At 40.5% G+C, this 22,391-nt stretch overlaps 2 protein-coding genes across 3 annotated transcripts; one reads left to right on the top strand and one right to left on the bottom strand.

Moving 5' to 3' along the window:
• Positions 1 to 2,614: 2,614 nt before the first annotated feature.
• On the bottom strand, positions 2,615 to 11,660 carry TYW5 (tRNA-yW synthesizing protein 5). Of its 2 annotated transcripts, none has more exons than XM_027678205.1 (8): positions 11,327 to 11,660; positions 10,326 to 10,480; positions 7,286 to 7,355; positions 6,376 to 6,420; positions 5,786 to 5,923; positions 4,760 to 4,847; positions 4,191 to 4,307; positions 2,615 to 2,998 (listed from the first exon to the last, which is right to left on the bottom strand). In XM_027678205.1, exons 1-8 carry the CDS (start codon positions 11,465 to 11,467, stop codon positions 2,742 to 2,744), a joined length of 1,011 nt encoding a protein of 336 aa, XP_027534006.1. In that variant the 5' UTR covers positions 11,468 to 11,660; the 3' UTR covers positions 2,615 to 2,741. The 2 variants fall into 2 exon arrangements, with proteins under 2 accessions (XP_027534006.1, XP_027534008.1); XM_027678207.1 differs by lacking the exon at positions 11,327 to 11,660 and adding an exon at positions 11,108 to 11,284.
• A 608-nt stretch (positions 11,661 to 12,268) lies between these two features.
• Positions 12,269 to 21,607, top strand: MAIP1 (matrix AAA peptidase interacting protein 1). Its single transcript, XM_027678209.1, has 5 exons — positions 12,269 to 12,597; positions 14,536 to 14,607; positions 16,357 to 16,483; positions 17,458 to 17,608; positions 19,399 to 21,607. The coding sequence occupies exons 1-5, from the start codon at positions 12,277 to 12,279 to the stop codon at positions 19,475 to 19,477; spliced, it is 750 nt and encodes a 249-aa protein (XP_027534010.1). The 5' UTR covers positions 12,269 to 12,276; the 3' UTR covers positions 19,478 to 21,607.
• Positions 21,608 to 22,391: the final 784 nt, after the last annotated feature.

The raw sequence follows: 22,391 nt of genomic DNA on the forward strand, positions 1-22,391 counted from the left end.
ACAGCTGAAGTGGCTGCTTTGAATGCTTAAGATGGTCAGTGTTTATTTTCTAATACCTGTTACCACAACTTCCTCTGTTTTATTGTGGCATGATCCCATTTGGGTTTAGGTCTCTAAAGGACAAACTTCCACAAAATGTCAGTGGCTTTAATTCTTTGTTATTTCAGTAGTGGATTTTCAAGTGTGGCTACTTATATTCTCTCACTGTGTTAGCTGGAAGTTATTCCTTTAATGCTTTCACCATTCATTCATCACTTTATTGCCTGTTTCACACCATGTAGCACAGAGGTTAGAAAGCACCAAATAATTTCATTTTTTTTAACACAGTAACTTCCAGATCTTTATCACTAGTCACATTATGTTCAAATTAAGAAAATGCATTTTTAAGCTGCTTGTTTTCTCCTTTTATAGCATTTCAGAACGACTGTTTTATAGACGTTACTAAATAAGAAATTTAAGAAACTCTTTCAAAGTGAAATAAAGGCTTCATTTAAAACTTGGTAGCATGAATCTGTATAGCTGCACTTGCTATAGCACTGGCTCACATTTAATTCAACATGACCATCTCCTCTCAGCCAGGTATACACTTTCCAATCCAGACTTCATGCTAGCCTAAACAAGTGTACTGTTGCAGCTTTCCTGCAGGGTTACTTCAGCACTAACTGCAGCTGAGGGACGCAGGGGTTTCATTTGGCCTAAGGTGTTTAGACTAATAATTTAATAGCTTCCCTTACAAAATTAAAAGGGGATTGAAAAATATTCAAAATAGCATTCTGAATACTTGTGGCTTGACAGGTCTTATTTATGCTTTTTACATACATACTATGAAACCAGTATTATCGAAAATCTTAATATCACCATTAGGAGGCACAGCAGTGAATGTATTTGACCCACAGGATTTTCCTCCTTTACTTTCCCCTCTCTCCAAGAGCCTCAAGCCCTCCCACCCTCTCTGAAGCACAGCAGGCACTTCCCACAAGTGAGGCAGCAGCAGGTCACTCATACACCAATCGCTGCTCCACAAAGCTTCCCTTATTTACTGCTGAGTGTTGAGGGGGCCTGAGAACACTGGGCTATCATGTCCCTTTTGTGACTGGAGAATCAAGCAATGGCAGGATGCAGGAGCAGCACAGGACTTCTCTGTGCCAGTATATTGAGGCGGTGATAGTTAAAAGAGATGGCTGTGCAGGCACAATGCTGGAACACAGCTTTGTCTAGCCCTGCAGGCTCTCTGAGCCTCTCCATTTAGTCCCGACACACAAAGAATATGCTCTGTTCACCTCTGCAATTCAGATGGGGCCCTCGACATCACCGGTCTAACAAAGCCAAGAGGTTACCCCAGCCTAACAGTCTGTCTCAGCAGTATGCACAAGCAATCCTTGTTCCTTTTTGAACAAAAATTTTGGGAGACCTATTTGTGATCCCAAATTTAAATTCTACCCTCAGAACGTACAATGATGCCCATCAGAATCGCTTGGCTGGTTCCATTCATGCTTATTCATTGAGGTGGCCGGGTGCCCATTCACATGGTACCAGACTATTTTCACTGTGTTGAATTGCCAAGAAGAACAGGTTTAGAAGAATAATCTGCACAGTGTTCAAGCTCCTGCTCTTCTGGAGAAAGCTTTTCTTTTCCAGTACTTTATTAACACTACATATCTATTTAGTCTAAGAGCTTTTGACAAGTTACAGTTCTCAAAAAACATTGCTAGAAATTACAGACTGACCTGAGTCACAGAAATGCTGCATTGCCCAAATAGCACAAGTAATAATATCAGAGGGATTTCAAAGAGACAATGACAAGCCTATTCTTTTTGTGAGATCCCCACCTTTATTTCACAAGGCTTTTGTAAGCACTCCAATCTGAAAACGTAACCTACAATGCCTAAACAACAGGCTCCATCCCAAAAGGTGCAATGCAAACCCCGTCTCATATGGTAACAAAGAGCACCTCAAATACAGCTCCCAATAGATTCTATGTCTACTCCAGAACTATGAAGTTCATTGCAGATTCTAGCACTGTAACTGAATGGATTTATGGGCACATTAGTTGCAAGTGTTTCACAGCTACAGAAACAGCAATGCTGCCTGACTGCACTGGGGCAGTGACAAACAAGGTTTTCTCCACAATACATTATGCAGGTAGGAAAAGGGTAAATCATTTACCTTGCAGTCAAGCTGTTGCACAGTTCTAAGCTTAACTGGCATGATTAGCTTTTGTGCTTTTTTCCTCATACCCACTCTCAGTCTCACTACAGGAGGGAGAAGAAACTCCCCTCACTTATTCTTAGGTTATTACTCAAAAAGAAACCTTGGCCATTACAGCCACCAACAATGGCTTTCCTGGACCTCCTCAGGAACCACTATGGCTTTCCTAAACTTTCATGAGGTCAGACTCAAGATGTGCAGTTAATTGTAAGCGTACACGCTGACAGCCCAGACACCAGGACTTCTGTTCAGAAAAATTTAAGTAGAACATTCCAAAACAGTACAGCTATAAATGCAGGCACTGCAAATGTGTATATCACTGTAGAAAAGAGACCATCGCCAGATCAAGCAAACTGTGTACTCACTACACATGATAAAAACAAGAAAAAAAAGCTACAAGATCAACTTCGTTATAGATGAATATTTACCAACGGTTTTTATTGGTCTCAAAATGTATGTATACATGGACAGTTTCCATATTGACATACAATTTTCTACTTACACAGAAGCTTGCTGAATTACAATGTGTTATTTTATCCATAATCATTCCTATAGGCTTTTTCTTGGATGCGTAACACCATTCTCCGAGCATAAAAATCCCTGTATTCGTCAGGTAGTTCTTCAAGTGTTTTCAAGGCCCTGTCCAAGATCTGTATAGCTCTAGAGGCTGCCATGGGATCTTTATTTCCATAAGTGTCTGTCTTATCATAGGATTCAGCAGGAAGGTGCTTCCAAAAGACATTCAGTGCCACTCCAAATTCCTCAGAAATTACATTGTGGAACCACAAAGCTGCAGAAAGAAGAATGTCTAAAATAAAAATTACTATCCAAAACTTCCATGTGACTCATAACAAGTGTCAGAATCACCCAAACTAGTTGAGGAAGAGCCTGAACTACCATATTTTTTGTTTGTTTATAAATATTTATCCCTGAATATATTGCATTGTACCAAATTTAAGAAGTTCCTCAAGATGTTTACATCAATCCATAACTTCACATGAAAGCAACACTTGCTGAAGTATAGAGATACTCAAAGGTAAGCAAATGATAAGCATGTGTGGGATGAAGGTAAGACTTTGTCAGCAACCTGGAATGCATGTCACTGGAAAAAGATGCTTTTTGAGAAACGTGTGTGGTTATTATGAAGTCAGGAGCAGCCCCTCTTCCGAACCTGCTAACACAGCAACAGTGTGACACACCATTATCGAAGTGTAACCAAAAGTTTCTTTAGGAAGAGAAACAAATGGTAAGTTCAAAACTAAGTAACAAGTCCAAGGCTAAAAAACTATTTTAAAATAACTTCCTAAAAACCTACAGCCTTTTTGTTTACTGACCTGTTTATATTGCCCAGATAATATAAAAGCAACAGAGTAAGTATCTGCCGCAAGCTCATGAAGAGTTAAAATAAAATCAGAAACAAGCAGGAGTAGTTCAATAGGAGTAATTCAAATGCCTTTCCCTGATTACCAGAATTTGTCATCTCAGCCCAGGAAGCAGCTTTCTATTTTCTGCTTGTTCAGAAAAGTCATAAGGACTTGTCTTTCCATTCCCCAGAGAGGATTAGAAATTTCTAGAAGGTCCAGTAACTCTACTATCCAAAATTCTCATCAGATCACACGCTTCAGGGTGCCAGAGCTACAGAAGAACAGAAATGGTACTTTACTCAAATCTTGTCATTGGGAAACTCAAGTCACTGAAGTAATTTCAGATTTCACAAGGTGAGTTTATTATATTCATCTACTAAGACACAAATTCAGAAGCACAAAGTTTAAACTTGAGGAACAGTATGATTTGTAGGTAGGTATAATAATAGCTTTTATCAGAGTAATTGTACACTGGGAAGTAGACAAGTTTTGCCAACATTTTCACAGAACACTTAAACATAGAAATGCTTTAGTAACCTCTTACCATCTCTAGAAATGAAAAATTAGAAACAAGACTGTTTAACAACATGCCACGTTCAGGAACCATTTGTTACTTACCTGGAATAAATAACACATCTCCAGCTTCCAGAAGACATTGATAGCGCTTGGCTTTCACAAAAAGGGGATATTTCTCCATGTCTGGGTTATCCACATCCAGCACCTCTGATTTAGTACCTAGGAAAATTTTCAGTGAATAAATATTCCTACTCTTCCAACAGTAACAAAGCATCATCATACTGCTGGAAATGGCAGTTCTTGAATCAAATTTAATACTGGTTTATTGTTCTGTAAGTCTTCTAAAAAACAGGGAAACCTGATGGCAGTGTTGTCTACATTTGTCCTGTGACTGCAACCTTATCAACATTAAAAAACACTTCTCCCGACATTTAAAACACCATTTTGAGCCCAGACAGAACACTGTAACTCCTCCAGTTAGCTGCTGAAAACAATCAGGCAAAGCTGCTGTTCTCAGCTTTGACTAAAGCCAACAGGATTAGAGTTAAGGGAACAAGTTACTTTTTTTATATCAAGTCCTATGTTAGTGATTATTTTCTACAGTGCAACACCTGTGAGCCACAAGGCAACTAAGATCACCAAACTGACCTAGATACCTATGACATGCGTACCTGATAAATATAAATATGGTGCATCTCGAGGACTGTACAAAACAACTCTTTTTTTCCCTGTGACTTGGATTAAGAAGTTATCCATTACCTGGAATAAGCATAATAAGAGAGATGTCAGCCAAAAGTTAAGAGTGAATACATAGGATTAAGCTAATTAATTATTAGCTTAAAAGAGGGAATTATTAAAACCTTCCCATGTTAAGAGTTAGCTACAAGAGCTTCCACATACAGTTAATTTAAAAAAATTAAAATTTTGAGTAACTTTATCCCCTTGACTGCACATTCTTGACAAATAGTGTGTCCAGAGACATAGTATTGCTTTCCAACTATCTTGTGTTTTTCCTGAAACCAAGAATCAAGTTCTTCCATCTTAAAACACAAAGACATACCATACTTTAGACACATAAACCACCAAGATATAATACAAAATATATTATGGATTCCTTTTCTCTTTCAATGTTACCCTTACCTCATTTTTTGGACTGACTTTCTATTGATAAAGATCCTTTTTCCTAATTATAAGGCAAAAACTATTTTTCTTATAAATAAATTTATTCAGAATTCACTGCACAATGTTATAAGAAAATCTTATTTGGAATCTATTGCATTGCAGCCACAAATTACTACAATCATTGTACAACTGGCAATGTGTTGTACAGTTGGATTTTATTCTAATATGGCCATTAGAGTAAAAAAAAAGAATGTAATGTTGAAGACAAAAATGTTGAAAGTTACTGTGTTTCAGATTTTTAACTGAAACTCAAAACAGTAAAAAAAAAAAAGAACACAATAAAACGTCATTTAATCTCACAAATATGGAATTAGACATAAGCCCAGTTAAGATATTATGCCCACGCAATACATCTATTTAAAATTCACTGTACCACTGAATGTGATTCATTTCACTATTTCAAAATATGTGAAGCCTGTTATGATTCTCTGATCTTTGTCAGAGATTTGCACCTTATTATCTCAACTCTGTAATGCCATCTGCAACATTTTATGCTAAATTTGTGTATTACCTACATCATAATGTGTCCATAACTGTAATCCAGCTGAGCTGATGCGGAAGACACTAGAGAAGAACTGTTCCTTCTCAAAATACTCTGGAATTTGAACATCTTTTGCCAAAACAGGAAACTGCTTCCTGATATCTGCAATATCCTGAAACAGAAAGACAATAACTCTTAGAGAACCACATATGCACATTTAAATGAGGGAGCACTTCACTATCTTTTCCCATCATATGAAACATGGGGCTGGAACTTCAGCATTGGTGAATACCTGAACATAGCAATGCTCTTCAGCAATGACACTAACAAGAACAGCCAGAGAGCTGCTTTGAACTGCTAGAAATCACACTGAAGAAGCATGAGATCAGCAGAAATCCTTTTATATTAGTTTACAACAAAAGCTAAAGAAAGAGAGGTTAGCCATGTATTCTTCAGTGATCAGCGAAGCTCTCATATAACAACAACTAGCTTAGACACTTAGATTTAAATATTCTGACCTATGTTGTGTGTCTGCGTTACACACCCAGCAGATGACAATGGGCTTTAAAAAAATATTCCTAAACTGCAACTTTACAATATAGGAACTAATCTCAAATAACTCACCTTCCTAGCATCTTCACCCACTGATCGCAAATAGTACTTTTCATCCTGAAGAGAACACAAAAAGAGAATTGGCTTTGTTTTTTTAGTAAGAAATGCAAACACTTAAAGAGCCTGTATTTTCTCATTAATCTAATGCAGAGCTTCATTAAAATATGGTACAAATAAATGGCATCTACAAATTCAGCTGCTTTGTTATACTGCCTTTACTCTACTGATCCCTACTGTTCATCTCAAGAAATGGGAAAATACATCAACTGAGAGCAGAAGAGTAAAAAGGGAGAGACTTGTCAACTGCTTCAGCATTGCTGTTACTGAACAGCCTCAAAGCAAATGCAGATTATATTTTAAGTTCCTCAGAACACTGATGCAGGCAGCTATTTTAATTGGCTTCAAAACTTAGAGCATTCTATGTAGCACAGAAGGTAAAAAGCATGTCTACCTTCAAAACTGTTTGCTTCCTAATCACAGCTACCTGAAAAATCCCTAGCCTGAACATTGATATGTAAAGATAGCCACACATTTGCTACTCACAAATCATGTCACAAAAAATCTGGATTTGTATTTTGATAGCAGATGTTATCAAACTCTAAAATATCTTCATGACATTTTCTTGTGAAACATGCAAATGATACAGTTGTTATTTTAAAACAAGGTTTGATTTCTAAATTTTACACTGGAATTTTTACTCACGAATGCAGTTTTTGTTAACAGAAACTGGCCGGTTCAAGTTAACCACACCATGCACATACAAAACAACTCACAATTTTTCCCTTGGCTCCAAGCCGCAAAAAAGTTACATCTAAGATCAAGTGGTTTACTGAAGTAAACTTTTAAATTACAATTCATCATTTTCCTTTCCATATACCGGCAAAATAACTGACAGAAAAAACTGTGACACCAAAGAAATTACCTCAGAAAGAAAGTACTCCTGGTGGTTGACTTCAGCTGCTCTTCGTACAAATATATCAAAAGGCAGAGTTCTGAAATATAAATATTTAAATTTATACCATGAATCAATGTAACAACTCATGGTGTAAATGCTTGGTTTATAATAAGCTCCATATAAAAGTAAGACCATATAAAGTAAGACAAAAGATGGAATGGGCTGCTCTTTTACTTTTTTAACTTAACATGGTGACTAATCAGTGTTTGCAGCAGATATTTGAAGAGTTCTATTGAGACAGAAATCCTACACTTAAAAACGTCTCCACTCCAGTAAATTGTAAATATCCAAACAGAATCCTGTAATTGCTGAGGCTGGAAGGTACCTCTGGAGATCCTCCATTCCAACCCCCTTGCCAAAAGCAGGATCAACTATAGCAGCTTGCCCAGGACAGCATCCAGCATGGTTTTGCACATTTCCAAGGATGGACCCTCCATAAGCTCTCTAGGCAACCTGTTTCATTTGTTCCATTGTTTGACCACCCTTGCAGTAAAAGATGGGGGAAGTGTGTTCAGCAGATTAACAGAATTTGCTGTATTTCATCTTGTGCCCATTGCCTCTTGTCCTGTCACCATGAACCAGGAGAAGAATAGAGCTCCATCTTTACTCCCTCCATCAACTATTTATACACTTTGGAAGGATCCCTCTTGAGCTTAGGAGTTCTGAATGGTTTGAGTCACAGCTGAAATTTCTTTCCAGTCAAATTAAGAGTCAAACTGTGGCCAAAGCCTGGCAATACTTGCTTAGACTGTTTCTATAAGTGTGTCATTTTTAGGCTTGTTTACTGTACACTTTCATAAATTTGCAGAAAAGTTCAGCATCAAGAAAACTACTGCAGGGAACATACACATGTTTATATCTATGCATTTTCTGCTAAGAATTTGTGCATGAACACAGATAATTATCTTCATTTGTAGATCTATAAAATTTATTTCAGTTATCTGAAGTTTTTTTAAATATGTGCTTCTCCAGCTAAGCAAAACACAGCATTTTTTATATTTTCAAGTGTTTCTTTAAACTTTCACTAAACTCAACTTCAGAAGATTCAAAAGGAATCACTGGGCATCAGAGCTGGTCCCTCTGAGGTCAATACAAGTGTTACATATTTATTTAGATAATGGAAGCTTTTCATACAGATTACAGATTTTGGTATCAGTTGACAGCTGAATGGCAAACCAAGCACAAGCAGTAACGGGACATATATTCACTGTTACGAATATTATGAGTTCAATATTACATTTACTCAGCTCAGCATCTCACATTAGGTATTACTGGATAATAAATTATTGAATATAAATACCACATTTCAGAACAACCTCCAAGTACCCAAGGTTAAGAAGAAACTACCCTCAAGCAAAATTTTTCTTGATCCTGTTATCCCTTCTACCAGAATGTGAACATTCATCAGACAGTACTTAGACCAATTCTCTAAACTTTAGGCTTGTTTGTAACAGGCAAATACAACCACTGAAGTCAATGGAAAACCAAACAAGAACCAATGCTCTGAGTTCAGCTAGACTGTTGTATCACGCCCATTTACATTTGCTACTGAAGAAAGTGAGAGCACAGCTCCACGACAGCTTAAACTGATGCATGCTGGTGCTGCCACAGCTCTGTCCTTGCTGTCTACCCTTATCACCCCATCTCCTCCCCTACAGCAGCATTGGCACTCATCTGACCTCACAGTGAACCTGCTTGCAAAGCTAAAACAGCAGAAAAACATTCAGACTTCTGCAGCACATCACAACCTGGCTGAATGAGTTCCAGAACCAACACAAAGACAGGGGTAGGAGCATGCAACTTACAACAGGACTGCAGTACTACTCACATGCATCAGTTTAAACTCGTGGAACTGCATGTTAGGTCCTCAGTGTTTCTGTTGTTTTGGTACTACTTATTCTCCCTTCAGATTAGAATGAGGGGCTTGCTATGGAAAGGGTCAAAGCTTCCTGAATTTCAAGTGAAGTAGGTGGAAGTCCTGACACCTGCTATACTGAAGCACCATCAGAGTATGGCTGTCTACAAACCTGCTAAAAGTAGCACGCTGGGTCAACTAGATGTGAACTCACAGTAAGTGAGATTATTTAAAAAAAAAGGAACAAAACAGAGCGTGGAAAATAAAATACGGAGATAAGGCAAAGTCATTCAAGTACAATCTAACCTTAAAGATTCAAAAGTTCATTATGCAGTGAACAGAATGTACCATAATTGTTATGTGCTTTTTCCCCTAGAACAACAGGCTCCACTCAAAGACTTGTAGCTTGTTTACACTTATAGTGTATGCTTCCACCTGCTTAAAAGTTTAACAGACTGAACACATCCTGTTCCCACTTGGGGTAAACAAACAAGAGCTGAAATAAAGGCATTTGCCCTTGAAAACCAAGAGGAACTTCAGAGGAGAGCAAGGTGTTTTGTGACCTGCATCAAGATTAAAGAGCTGGTGAAACGTGCAGTATCCAGCAGTTCTAACATTCTGAGAACTGCACATCCTAACTTTGAAAGGAGCTTGGCTTTAATTAGCTACACCCCTCCTAGAGTGGAATACCCTGCCTGTCACACACCAGCATTCAAAGAGGTCCAGACACATGTTGAGGCAGAAACTACCACTATTCAGTAACATTGAAAACAGACCATGTAAGTAGAATAAAATAGTATATCATCCAGTATCAAGGGTGTCTTGGTTTGCTTTTTTCATTAATGGCAGCAACTGCCAGGCTTAAATTTCTTAGAGGAGTGCTCTGTCAAAATACCTTTATAACACTACTCCATGACATCTCTTTTAAGGTGCTGTTTGGCCCCTCATTTCACCCTCATAGTGTTAAATTCAGGGCATAAAGATATTTGTAGAATGAGTAGAAGAGGGAGAAATCAAGGACAGCACTTTGATACGTAATTTAATGTTTTCACTATCTTCATATTCTCACCCTCAGCTTCAGGTGGATGCACTGTATGTCTGCAAGTTACAAGCACACGCCTTTAAAACACAAGAGGCCTTGGAGTGCAGTACCTATACACAAAGTTCTTACTGAGGAAATCCATCTGTGGCACTGTAGAAACATGAATCTTTACTTCTTTAGATCCTTCAGCTTGGCTCAAGTAATCTACTGTCCATTTGGTTGTGCAAGGGCCCAGTTCCATTCCTGTCAGAACTACTGGCTTTCTCTAAGGAACAAACCAAAAAGAAATGTCAATGGTGAAACGATCATAGCATCCAGTGGAAAAAATTCAGAATTAATTTTTCAAGTTACATCCATGCAAACAAGTCAGTTGAATGCCAGGACCCACTACTCAAAGTCACAACTTATCTGTTCACAAGCAATGTGAATCAGAACGATGCATGTTGAAACAAAATACAGTAAATTGTAGGACTGTGTCTATTAATCCTTTTTCCTAGTGGGGTAAGGAAGGATGTGGAGAGGCAAAGACAATTTTAACCTGCATTTTGTGCTGGGGCCAACGAGGAATCTAGCCAGACTAAGAAATAGATTCAATCATTCTAGCCAGAGGTTCGCAGAAAAGTTGCAAAAGACCACAGAGTTAAGGTGCAGACTGTGAGCTGTGGTGGTGCTCTGTGTTCTCATGAGAGAAGCTCTTGCCACCTCTGTACGGGCTCCTTGCTGCTGACAACCACGAACAGGTTTGATCCAGGGCACATTAAAAAAATCAGCAGAAAGACACTTTTGCTTTGAATTGGGACCTCGGGAGGGGGAAAAAATGGAACAGAGATGACAAAGCAACAAAACCAGCGATCACACTTTTTTTAACCACTGCCAAAGGAAATGGACTCACAGAGATGGGCCGTCGGAGCTTGCCAGCAGCTCAGACAGGATATGCCTGTAGAAGCTCCTTGCTCCTAAACTCCCACTCAAGTCGCTGGATCACGGCACCTCTCCGGGAGCACAGAAACCCAAACCCTGCGGTTTGCCTGCACCAGCTGTGCCCGCAGGGAGTCACCGGACACCTCCTGCCTTGCCCGGTGTCCCCGGGCAGCCCCAGCCCGCTCCGTACCCGCGGGTAGATGTCCCGCAGGAACCGCTCCCGCGTCACCCCGTCCAGCCGCTCCACTGCCACCGCCGGCTGCTCCCGCCGCTCCATGGCCGGCTGCTCCCGCCGCTCCAGCTCCAGCGCCTCCTGCTCCCGCCGCTCCATGACCACCGGTGACCCGGGTCCGTCCCGCCGCTTCCCCCGGAAAACAGAGCCCGCGCAGGAGCGTTCCGGGCCTCTCCCTCTGACCAAGGGATGGGAGCCCGCGGGTCACAGAATCACGGAATTTTCGGGGTTGGAAGGGACCTGTGGAGATGATTTAGTCCAACCTCCTTGCCAAGGCAGGGTCATCCGGAGCAGGTGGCACAGGAACTCGTCCAGGTGGGTTTTGAATGTCTCCAGAGAGGGGAGACATTCCACAACCTCCCTGGGCAGCCTGTTCCAGGTCTCTGCCACCCTCAGCGTAAGGAAGTTCTTCCTCATGATGAGGCGAAACTTCTTGTGTGTTAGTTTGTGTTTAAGTTTATGGCCATTGCTCCTTGTCCTGTCACTGGGCACCACCGGAAAGTCTGGCACTATCCTCTTGGCACCCACCTTTGAGATATTTATATGCGTTAATGAATCCCCTCTCAGTCTTCTGTAGACTAAACAAGCCCAGCTCACGCATTCTCTCCTCATATGAGAGATGGTCCAGAACCCTCATCGTCTTTGGCACCTCCGCTGGACCCTCTCCAGTAGGTCCTTGTCCCTCTGGTACCGAGGAGCCCAGGACTGGACACCGCACTCCAGCCGTGGTCTCGCTAGGGCCGAGCGGAGGGGAGCCCCCCCCACCTTCTCCGGAGGTGTCCCGCGGTGACGGGGTGACCGCAGCCCCCGCCCCAGCGCGGCCGGAGCCGCCGTTCGCCTCGGGCGGTCCCCGCGCGGCGCCGGAACCGGCGGCGGGCTCGGTTTCCGCGGGGCGGGGCAGGCCCAGGATGGCGCTGCGCTGGGCGGCCCCGGGCCGTGTCCGCTGGCTGGCGCGGGCACTGGCGGGCCCCGCTCGGCTCCTGCCGCCCGCCGCCGCCACGGGCCCACCGGGGCCCGGCCGGCTCCCCCCGCGCTGGTCCAGCGCCCGGTTCGCCAGCACCGCCGGGCCCGGCCCCGGCCCCGGCCCCGAGGGCCCGCAGCGGCGCGTTGTGGTGGTGAGGATCACCAGCCCCTTCGCCTGGCTCCGCACCCGCTTCTACTACCTGCTCATCCGCCTCTACTTCGATCAGGAGTTCAGCGTCGAGGAGTTCACGCGGGGGGCCAAACAGGTGAGCGGGGCCCCGGGAGGGCAGAGCGGCCGGCCTGGGGGGAAGGGACCCGCTGAGCCTCCCCGGGGCCTGGCGGTGCCCGCGTTTTGTTTCAAGGAATCACGGAATCCCTTAGGTTGGAAAAGAGCTCTGAGATCATCACAGAATGGGTCAGGGTGGAAGGACCACAGTGGATCATCTCGTCCAACCTCACTCCTCTTGCAGGGTCATCCCAGAGCACCTTGCTCAGAATTGCGTCCAGACGGTCCTTAAATATCCCCAATGAGGGAAACTCCACAACCTCTCCTGGCAGCCTGTTCCAGTGCTCAGTCACCTGTACAGTAAAGAAGTTCTTCCTCATGTTCAGGTGGAACTTCTGGGCATCAGTTTCTGCCTGTTGCCTCTTGTCCTATTGCTTGGCACCACCAAGAAGAGCCTGGAACCATCCTCTTGGCACCTCCCTTTAGATATTTATACACATTAATGAGGTCCCCTCTCGGTCAGCTCTTCACGAGGCTGAACAGGCCCAGTTCCATCAGCCTTTCCTTGTAAGAGATTCTAGAGTCCCTCAGTCATCCTCGCTGTTGGACCCACTCCAGGGGCTCCATGTCTCTCTTGTACATTGAATCCAACCTGTGACCGATCACAACTTTGTCAACTAGGCCACGGCACCAACTGCCACATCCAGTCTTTCCCTGAACACCCCCAGGGACGATGACTCCACCACCTCCCTGGGCAGCCCATTCCAATGTTTAACAACCCTTTATGTGAAGAAGTTTCTCCTGATGTCAACCTGATGTCATGCGTGGATATTGTAGTACCCGTGTGCTCTGAAATGTAAAATACATGGAGTTCCCCACTGCTGGCTCCAAGCACCACATTTAGGGGGGGAGTGATATAAGCTGAGATGTGCTTTTCTGTAGGAATTTCTTGTTTTCTTTTCCCAGATTCCACAATTAAAATGAGCTGGTTTAGCAATTCCCCAAAATAGCATGAAGGAAGATGCTTCCAAACATTACAGAGACTTTAAGGGGAAATGTATATCAGCAGGTTTTCCTGAAATGATAAAGCTTAGGGAGGCACAGAGCTGGCGTATATGCTTGTTTCTCCAAATTTTGAACCAAGTAAGCTTTGTCAACAGAATGTGTCCAAGAGGTAATGATCTCAAAGCTCATCATGTAAAAATGACAGTTATCTGCTGTGAAACTTCCAGTTTTTATATTTACTTTGAACAAAAAAAACCAAGCTCAAAACAACACATAATGTTAAAATGATTAATATCAATTCAAGAGAGAAAAAAAGTCACAACCTGTGCCAAATTATTTGCCATGTGTGCAGAACTCCCTGTTTTATCTTGTCCTGGTTTTTTTGGTTTGTTTTTACTTGCTGTAGAGTCCTAAACATAACGTCCTTTACAAGACCACTAATTGAATATGTAGAGATGTTATTATATGTAAATATACCTGCAAAATTGAGGGGGAAAAAGGGGGTTTGCTTCCTGAAGTTTAGACACTAAACCAGATTTCTAAAGAAAATTTCTAAATTGAAGCTTCAGTTTTGACTGAAACCTGGAGATGAGTTGGAAAAGAGGACATGGGAACAAAATATTTACAGGGAAAGACACAGACTGTTTGAATTATCAAAAAGAGTGAAAACAAGATACCGATACAGAGTACTGCAATGCTGTTTTTGTTTTAGTAAGCCATGCATTCCGTTACCTAATATGAAAAGATTTGATGCTTTAAATGAGAGATTGAAAAGAAACCTTATGATTTTGTCTGTTCATGAAATCACTTTTTTAATGCTGAAGGGCTTACATTTCAATGGTCATACCCTCTGCAGATACTGAAATCTTAAATCATGGAATATTTGGGTACCTTGTCATGTAATGATGGATTAGTCTGAAAAACAAGCCAACCTAGTGTTACTTGTTCATGTATATACTTTTTTTTTTGGTAGGCCTTTTCTGTTGTTTCAAAGCTGCTGTCTCAGCGTAAACTTGACCTGCTGGATGAACTTGTCTCACCAGAGGTAAGTGCTTTCCATCTCCTATTCTAGCAACTGATTTTCCATTGTGAAGTAACATGCATTTGACCTGTCAATATCTATAAGTACTGCCAGTGGTTTAATTAGGGAAAACAGGCCAATGGTTTGTCCTGCAGCTTTTTTTATGTTTAATTTCACGGCATGAAACTTAATTTAAATTTACTGTATTTAAAGTACATTTTGGCCATTGAGCATAAGGACCAAATGCCAAAAAGATTGCTAGTGTACCAGGAAGGATTGCAAGGCAGCAGGTTCTGGATGGCAGGCAGAATTGTGAGTCTCCAGGTGTAGGCAGGCAGCTGAAGCTTCTGTGCACCAGAATTCAGATGAAGAAAGGAAGGGGTTTGTGCTCATCCCTGCTGCACTGATGTGTTCCCACCCCCACACAGATCATACAGCCAATTACTGGTTTTGGCTGAAAGGCATCAGTCTTGTGTCATGGTGTCAGGGGTATGACTGACCTGGGTAAATATCAGTGCTGTGTTTTCTGTGTTTTTATGAATTTTTAATTGCTGAAGTTGTCTTGGCCTTCCCAGGGCATGGAGGTGGCAGATGCATCAGAGTGAAGTGGAGGAGATACTCCAGGTCTCTGTCTGCCGTGTTACAGGATGTCAGCGTGGCCTGCCCTATTGCCACCCATGCCTTTGCAGCAAAAACTCTGGTGCTGTTCTAGTGCATCCCCTCTGAACAATCTTGCCTCCTCTCTCTGAACAGAGATAGCAATAAAATGTGAGTTTGTTTCTTGCTGTTGTTTTCAAAGAGCATCTCCTCTGCTTCCTCTTGAAAGAACTCCCTCTGGTCATCTTAAATTTTTCAGATTTACCTTGATCCAGAGACCTCATGTAACCTGATGATGTAGCAGATGAGGCTGTGATACCACGCTACTTCATTGTTTCTTTGACCAATGAATTTTGTATCTGAAAAATGTACTAGAAACCAATATCTTCTAGTGAAGATTGCCTCTTGCTTCTGTGTAGCCTCTGTACTTGTTTGTTGTTCAGAAATGGCAAATCAAGTTAGGGTAAAAGCTGAATATTATTGAAAACTACATGCTGCACAACTTCATTATTTCTTGTGACTTGACTTTCTCATGTGGTGTTTGAGGTGATGCCTCTGTGCAGTTCGTACACCACACCATTTTTCTACTTAGCACAGCAGTGTAGGTTGTAGTACACTCAGATACTGTGAATGTGAATGTGGAATGGAACTTAATTCCCAGAGCAATGATTTTGCAGTCTTTTCTGTTTTGCAAGTGTTTAAACTTTTTTTTGAAGGCAATGTAGATCACCAAATGGCAAAGATAAACTTATTGGTAATGAAACTGATTTTCAAAGAAATTTGTGAAAGATAACTAAGAAATAATTGAACCAAAAGCTTAGGAACCTACACATAGCGAGAAATCATCAGAGAGAAGGCAGAGCATGTGACTGGAAGCTTAACTGGTGTTTTCTAGGGTTATGTGCCTTGCAATGCAGCTAATGTTTTGACGGTACCTTTTCTAAGCATTTTTTAAGATATTTGGTTATCATTGGTTTTCAGCAGTAAATGGATCTTCTTCAATGCTGCTGAATGAGGGTTAGGAGTGCCCAGACCTCCCAGTGCTTTTCACTTCCGCTGTCGTATATGTTGCACAAATATTTTAGCAATACAGCTCATTTTATTAACTGCAGTAGAAAAAAGATTGTTACTTCCATTTCCTAATGAAAAACTAAGTGACAGTTTTTCTGAATTTAGGTACTTCAGGTGCTGAAGGAAAAGATTTCTTTGCTCCCTGACAGCCACAGGGATGCTTTAGCAGCTGACATTGATTCAATCATGTACACAACAGAAGGAGATGTTCGCATTTACTATGATGATGATGGTATGTTTAGAATCCTAAAACATTTCAGCAATGAGCAGTTTTATTTCCTGCTGTTCCACTAAGCAGGTGTTTTCCGTACAAATGTGTTTCCCTTTCCTTGTTTTTCTGTTTGTAGCTCATCTGTATGTAATTTCTTGATTTCCTTTTAAACCAGAAACAAGAGTTCATTGTTAATATGTCATGGTACTGTTTTGACTTCTGTTTAGGTTTTGCTTATTCCTCTTCTTTTGTACAGAGTTTTATGTTATTAGTCCTCAGCAATCTGAAACTACTCAAAAACAATTATTCTGCTATATGCTGAAAGCTGTTTGCTTCAACAACGAAAATACATCCTCCAAGAAGAATAATGAAGGCTGGATAATGAAATCAACTTTGCTGTTCTAGTCTTTTTTTCATATAATATATTTTGTTCTACGGCTCCCTGACTGTTTTTATTAAGCTAGTGATGAGCTCAAACAAGTTTTTTTTTTTGGTTGGATACCAACATTTAGTGTTCTGTTCCTTATCAGACACAACTGAGATTATTTGTATTCCATGGGTCTTCCATTGAGCACTTCAAGTTGAAATCAAAAGTCTGACCCAGTGAGCTTTTTTACTAATTTAGGAGATAGACATTATTATTTTCCTCTTAGATTGTTCCTGAGTTTGTACTACTCTATGTACTTTTGTCATATCAGTAGTTAGTTCTGGACCTTGTGGGAACCAGCTTTTTGTCATACAATTTCATAATATACAATGTCACACCACACTCATGCTAAAATACATACTTTTCTACTGAGTATTTTTATTGTTGCCAAACATCATGAATATGGCACTAAATAGCTTTATCACTTATTATTCTATCCTATATTCTTTATGGCTGAAGTCAGCTGCCCTTCTAGAGTCTCACTAGCATATATGCTAGGTAGCAAATAAGAGTATTTGACCAATGAGAAACATGAGATCTAACTCGTGCTTTGATTTCTTTCCAACAGGAAGAAAGTTTGTTAGCATCCTAATGTGTTTCTGGTATCTGAATGGTGCTAATCTACCTGATGAAGTACCAGGTGGAGCCAAAGTTTTTCAGATTGTGTTCGGAGATGAAAGCACAAAAGAAAAAAAACATCTTTTAACAGCAAACTATGAGTAAGTTGACTTGTCCTTTTTCTTCCCCATGTACATGTGCTGGCTGTGTGGGAAGCAGTTGGGGAACTGTAGGCATTCACACTGTGCCAGTGCAGAACCTGGTGTGTTTTAATTTACCTTGATTCTAAAGTAAGTTCGTTCTCATCCAGCTTTCCAGTTTTGATTTTAGGGCCAAATTTTTTGAATACCCCTCAAAGTCATTATGTTATTACCTTGTTTCTGAGTTGACATTAATGGGAACTCTTTCTCTATCAGGAAGAGAAGTGTTTGGAGCATTGAGTGAGGTTTCTGATCCTTTCCTATAATGCTCCTGCAGCTTTCAGGAAATAGGCCAGTTCTCGTTTTGCATTTCTTGTAGCACAGCTAACAGCAGTGCAGTCAAGCCAAGCAGTAAAGTGTAGTGCTGTCGACTTGTCACTTCCCCACAGAAGTCAGAACTGCAATTAGCTGAAAAAGTAGCTCATGAAAGAGGAAATTATTTAGCCAAATGCTTTCTGCAGAAAGGGAGAACAAAGGAAGCATCATCTGGTATTCAACTAATTCATGCCACTGATCCAAGCCTTCAAAGCACACATTAGGTAGATGGATTTTTCACAGGAATGCTTGTAAGTAGTGTCTGTGTTGGTGTACTGATGTCAGAGCAGTGCAGAAAATATGTGCACAGTTGGCAAAATGTACTGAAAATAAGATTCTCAGAAGTTGGGAGAAGTGACGATTTTTGTGGGAGAAATGCAATATGGTCAATGATTTACTCCCACATTTGAAATTGAAAGTATGGGGTCTACTTGATGAGGAGCTCTGAAGCGAAGGTAACACTCATGAGGACACCAAAGCTTTTTGCCTGAATGGATTTTTGTGGATCCATCTCTTAGCTGAATTCAGCATCTTCCTTAGTTAGAGGCTTCTGAGGTTCCATTAACCTTAAGAGCCTTCCCTTAAAGCCTAAATATCTTCCCAATCCCCAGCTGAGAGATATTTGCAAGTATGTGTTCCTTAACCTAAACACAAATGGGCAGAGACACTACAGGCCTTGGAAGCCCAGTGTTAAGTATTTGGGTGTCTGAAGAAGACAGTTTGCTGGAGTGGATTTGCATGTAATTGCAAAGCAATGATGTTATACTGCTCTTGTCTGTGATATGCAGGTTATTTAGGAGCATGAATATTCAGCTTGAAGTTTAGGCTTATCTTTAGATGACAAGCAGTCAAAGCTGACATGCTCAGAGAAGAAGTCATTAATGACTACAAAAGGCAGAAGACGACTTTAAAAATAGGAGTGGATATTTTAATTTTCTTTTTGACAACTGTGGAGTTTTCTTTCAGGGAGATTCAGCGCTACTGTTAGCTTGATCTTTGATGTAGTTCTCAAAATACATTACTTTTTAGAGTATAGTTCGGTAAAAATGAAAATTTTCAAGTAGAATGTGTAGCATGTGATTTCCCTTCTCAATGCAATTACCATCCCATTAAATGAAACCCTTTATTGACAGATGAAGATCTGCCACAAACCTTCATTCATAGTTAGCGCTGTGAAAACCCTGGATATCTGGGTCTCTACTGGGCTGATCCTGTATGTGGGATCTGAACAAAAACACTCTGAAGTCAGTGATTTTGTTTCTTATCATAGAAATAATTTTAATCTTCCATTTTGGGGCATGAGGACTAGAGTCTAAGTAGCTGTTACAGGAATAACTCTGAAGTAAAATCTTTTGTCACGATTTCTTGTTATATTAGTAGCTCTATAAGATTAGTAAGTTTTAACAGCCCTTCACTTACTATCTTTCCTTTTCCAGGTTCCAAAGAGAATTTACAGAAGGAGCAAAACCAGACTGGACAATTACACGGATTGAACATCCAAGGCTATTAGAATAAATGCCTTCTACAGCCTTTTTATGTACCATTGTAAATGTTCTGATGTAACAAATATCAGGGGGGTTTGGGTCTCTCTTTTTTCCTTTCTTGCCCTTTCCTCCAAAAGAGAGATGAATTTTGTATGTTTGATTCTCAAAAATTTTTTCTGAAACATTCATTGTGCTGCAGTATTCCAATAAAGCCTTTTCCCTGGAACAGGCTAGTACAAATTTAATTGGCTCCAATGCTCATCCAAGACATTTAGGCAGAGCAGTTTCACCCTGACAGGTGTTATGGGTATGTTGACTTACATTCTGAGAAGAGATGGTACTGTTTGAAGATAAACAATGCTTTAATGGCTGATGGCCCTTCTGAGTTACTTTTCTATGTTTCTTTTTTCCCTTAGGGACTGTACAATATATAACTGAATAATATGCAAGATGAAATAGAGGTAGATGGACTTCTTAGATTGTCTAGCCTCAGCAGTTCAATTTGAGGTAATCTTGCTTTTGAATATGTTTTGAGATTAAGAAAGTTAGAGCCATTGCCAGTATTTGCTACAGGATTGGAGTAAAAAAAAAAGCTTCTAGCATTGCACTGGGAAAATGCAACCAAGAGATATGTGTGTTTTGAAAAATTAAAAAAATACCCATTCCTTTCAATTCAATAACATATAGGCAATTCCAAGTTTAGAGGTTTGTGAAAGAAAAATCAGTTAAACCCATGAATTTAAAAGAGGACCTGACAGTTAAGTTCAATGAAGTCCTCTGTCTGAAATGTGTGTTAAAGAAATGAACAAATCCTTAAAATTAGATGTTGCAACTGAACAACTCAGTTTATCTCTGGTTTCTGGAACACGAGAATCCTGGTGTAAGTGGCTTGAGGCTTTTTTATGCAAATCAACAGGAGAGCATCATAACAGGTTTCTTCATCCCTTATATCAACTTCAAATATAAAACTAACTTTCTACACAGGCATGCTGTAGACATTAATGTAGTGTTTTGAAAGTATAAAGTATAATTACTGTGATTCACAGTAGTTGTGATTGAAAGGTATAAATTAAATTTTCCATAGTGCAGCTCTTTTGATCCAATGATTTAATGAGGGGAACATTTAAATCTTATAAAAAAGTTTTTAATGTCAAATCTTGGAAAAATAATTATGCTACTTTGTTCTGCCTTAGCAGCAGCAGCCTGGCCTTATAATGCAGAATTTGTGATTTGTCCTCTGGACAAAGTTCACTGATGACAGAGTGCCTTGTCCTCAGGGGAGGAGCAGAATTCTGTATATATAGCCACTGTGTATGCAGTCAGCCTGGAAAAGTTTGAGACAAAGCAAAAAATGTTTATTATTCTGTGGGCCATTTGCTCAATGGTGGGATGTCCAGTTTGGCCACTGAATGATGTGCTGCAAGAAGCTGCAATCAGATTTATTTGAGTCTGTAACAGACCCAAATAACAAGTAACAAGAGACAAAGCAGAACACTAGTGAAGTGTGGGGATGCACTTCTGAAAGAAGTCATTATGATGGAGCAAAGTAAGAAAAAAGCCACTGAAGCCGTCTTTATATTCAGGAGTGTTTGCTTTCATGTTTAAATAATATAGATCTATTCAGAAATACTGGTATATCTTAGATTTTAATTCAGGTTACTTTATTAGTATCTTTTTGTGTGATTGGATGTATCAAAATGAGAGTCTGTCATGACTGATGAAGAATTACCCTTTTACTAGTGAGTGCTCCATTTTTGGTTGCAAAGGCAAAGTAGACCCTTCTGTATGACTGATAATGAAATTTTTTTTGTTGTTGTTCACTATAAAATTGTGACTTGATTCAAACATGCTCCAAGTTGATAACACAGTTTTGCTGCAAAAGATGTAATTGAAAATTTACATGCACTCCTTTATTCTTTTGAAGTTGTGTATCTTGTGCATCGGGGCCAGAGGGGGCAGCAGTTGGATGTTTGTGGGTTTTTCCACCTCTAAGCTTCATCTAAAAAATCGTCCTGGAGACTGCAAATCTCCATCAGATGCAGAACTCCATGTGGCCTTATTGCACCGCAAATGAATCGGAAAGGCACATAAATTACTAAGCTTACTGTATTGGAAAGTGGTCTTCTCCCACAGTGAATAAAACTGGTGTAATCAAACTGAATTTATAGTCTAATACTGGTTTCAGAAGAAAAAACACCACCATCACTCCACCCCAAAAAACCACCACGTACTACCCCAAACCCAACTTGTAAGTAACAGACAAATGTACAGCTTGGAGGACATTTAAGTTTATAGAAAGGTTTGACTCCTTTTATCCTGCCATCCATAAATTCTCTGTCATAAGTGTGATCTTCATAGCAATTAATCAGACTGATGTGAATGTCCCTAAAGGGCTATTGTCATCTTATGGCATCCATGTTTTCTCTCATGGAAGTACTTTTCTTCTGTGTCGTCTGTTCAGGCAAAAAGGGGAACTTCTGGTTTCTATGTTGCCATCCGAAGGTAGCAATAAAAAATGTATTTAGTTTCTTCAAGTGAATGTATTTCTGTATGCTGTCAAGGCTGTCCCAAATTCCTATGGCAAAAAGGATGAATAAAAGGTTAAGTTTCCTTCATCTCAGTCTAGACAAAGATAGAGAGAATATTGTCTTGTAATTTTGGGATTTCCAGTCCTGCCTTTCCAACACTTTACTCTAAAAATCATAATGATAACTTTAATGTTCAGGATTATAAAAATGAACTAAAGGAATTGTTTCATTAGAAACTTAGAGCAACAAGGCTGGTAAAGGGACTTGAGCACAAGTCCTATGAGGAGAGGCTGAGGGAGCTGGGGTTGTTTAGTCTGGAGAAGAGAAGGCTTAGAGGCGACCTCATCACTCTCTTCAACTACCTGAAGGGAGGTTATAGCCAGGCGGGGGTTGGTCTCTTCTCCCGGGCAACCAACA

This window comes from Neopelma chrysocephalum, unplaced genomic scaffold (assembly GCF_003984885.1).
Source record: "Neopelma chrysocephalum unplaced genomic scaffold, ASM398488v2 Primary Assembly neopelma1_44, whole genome shotgun sequence".
Lineage (NCBI taxonomy): Eukaryota > Metazoa > Chordata > Aves > Passeriformes > Pipridae > Neopelma > Neopelma chrysocephalum.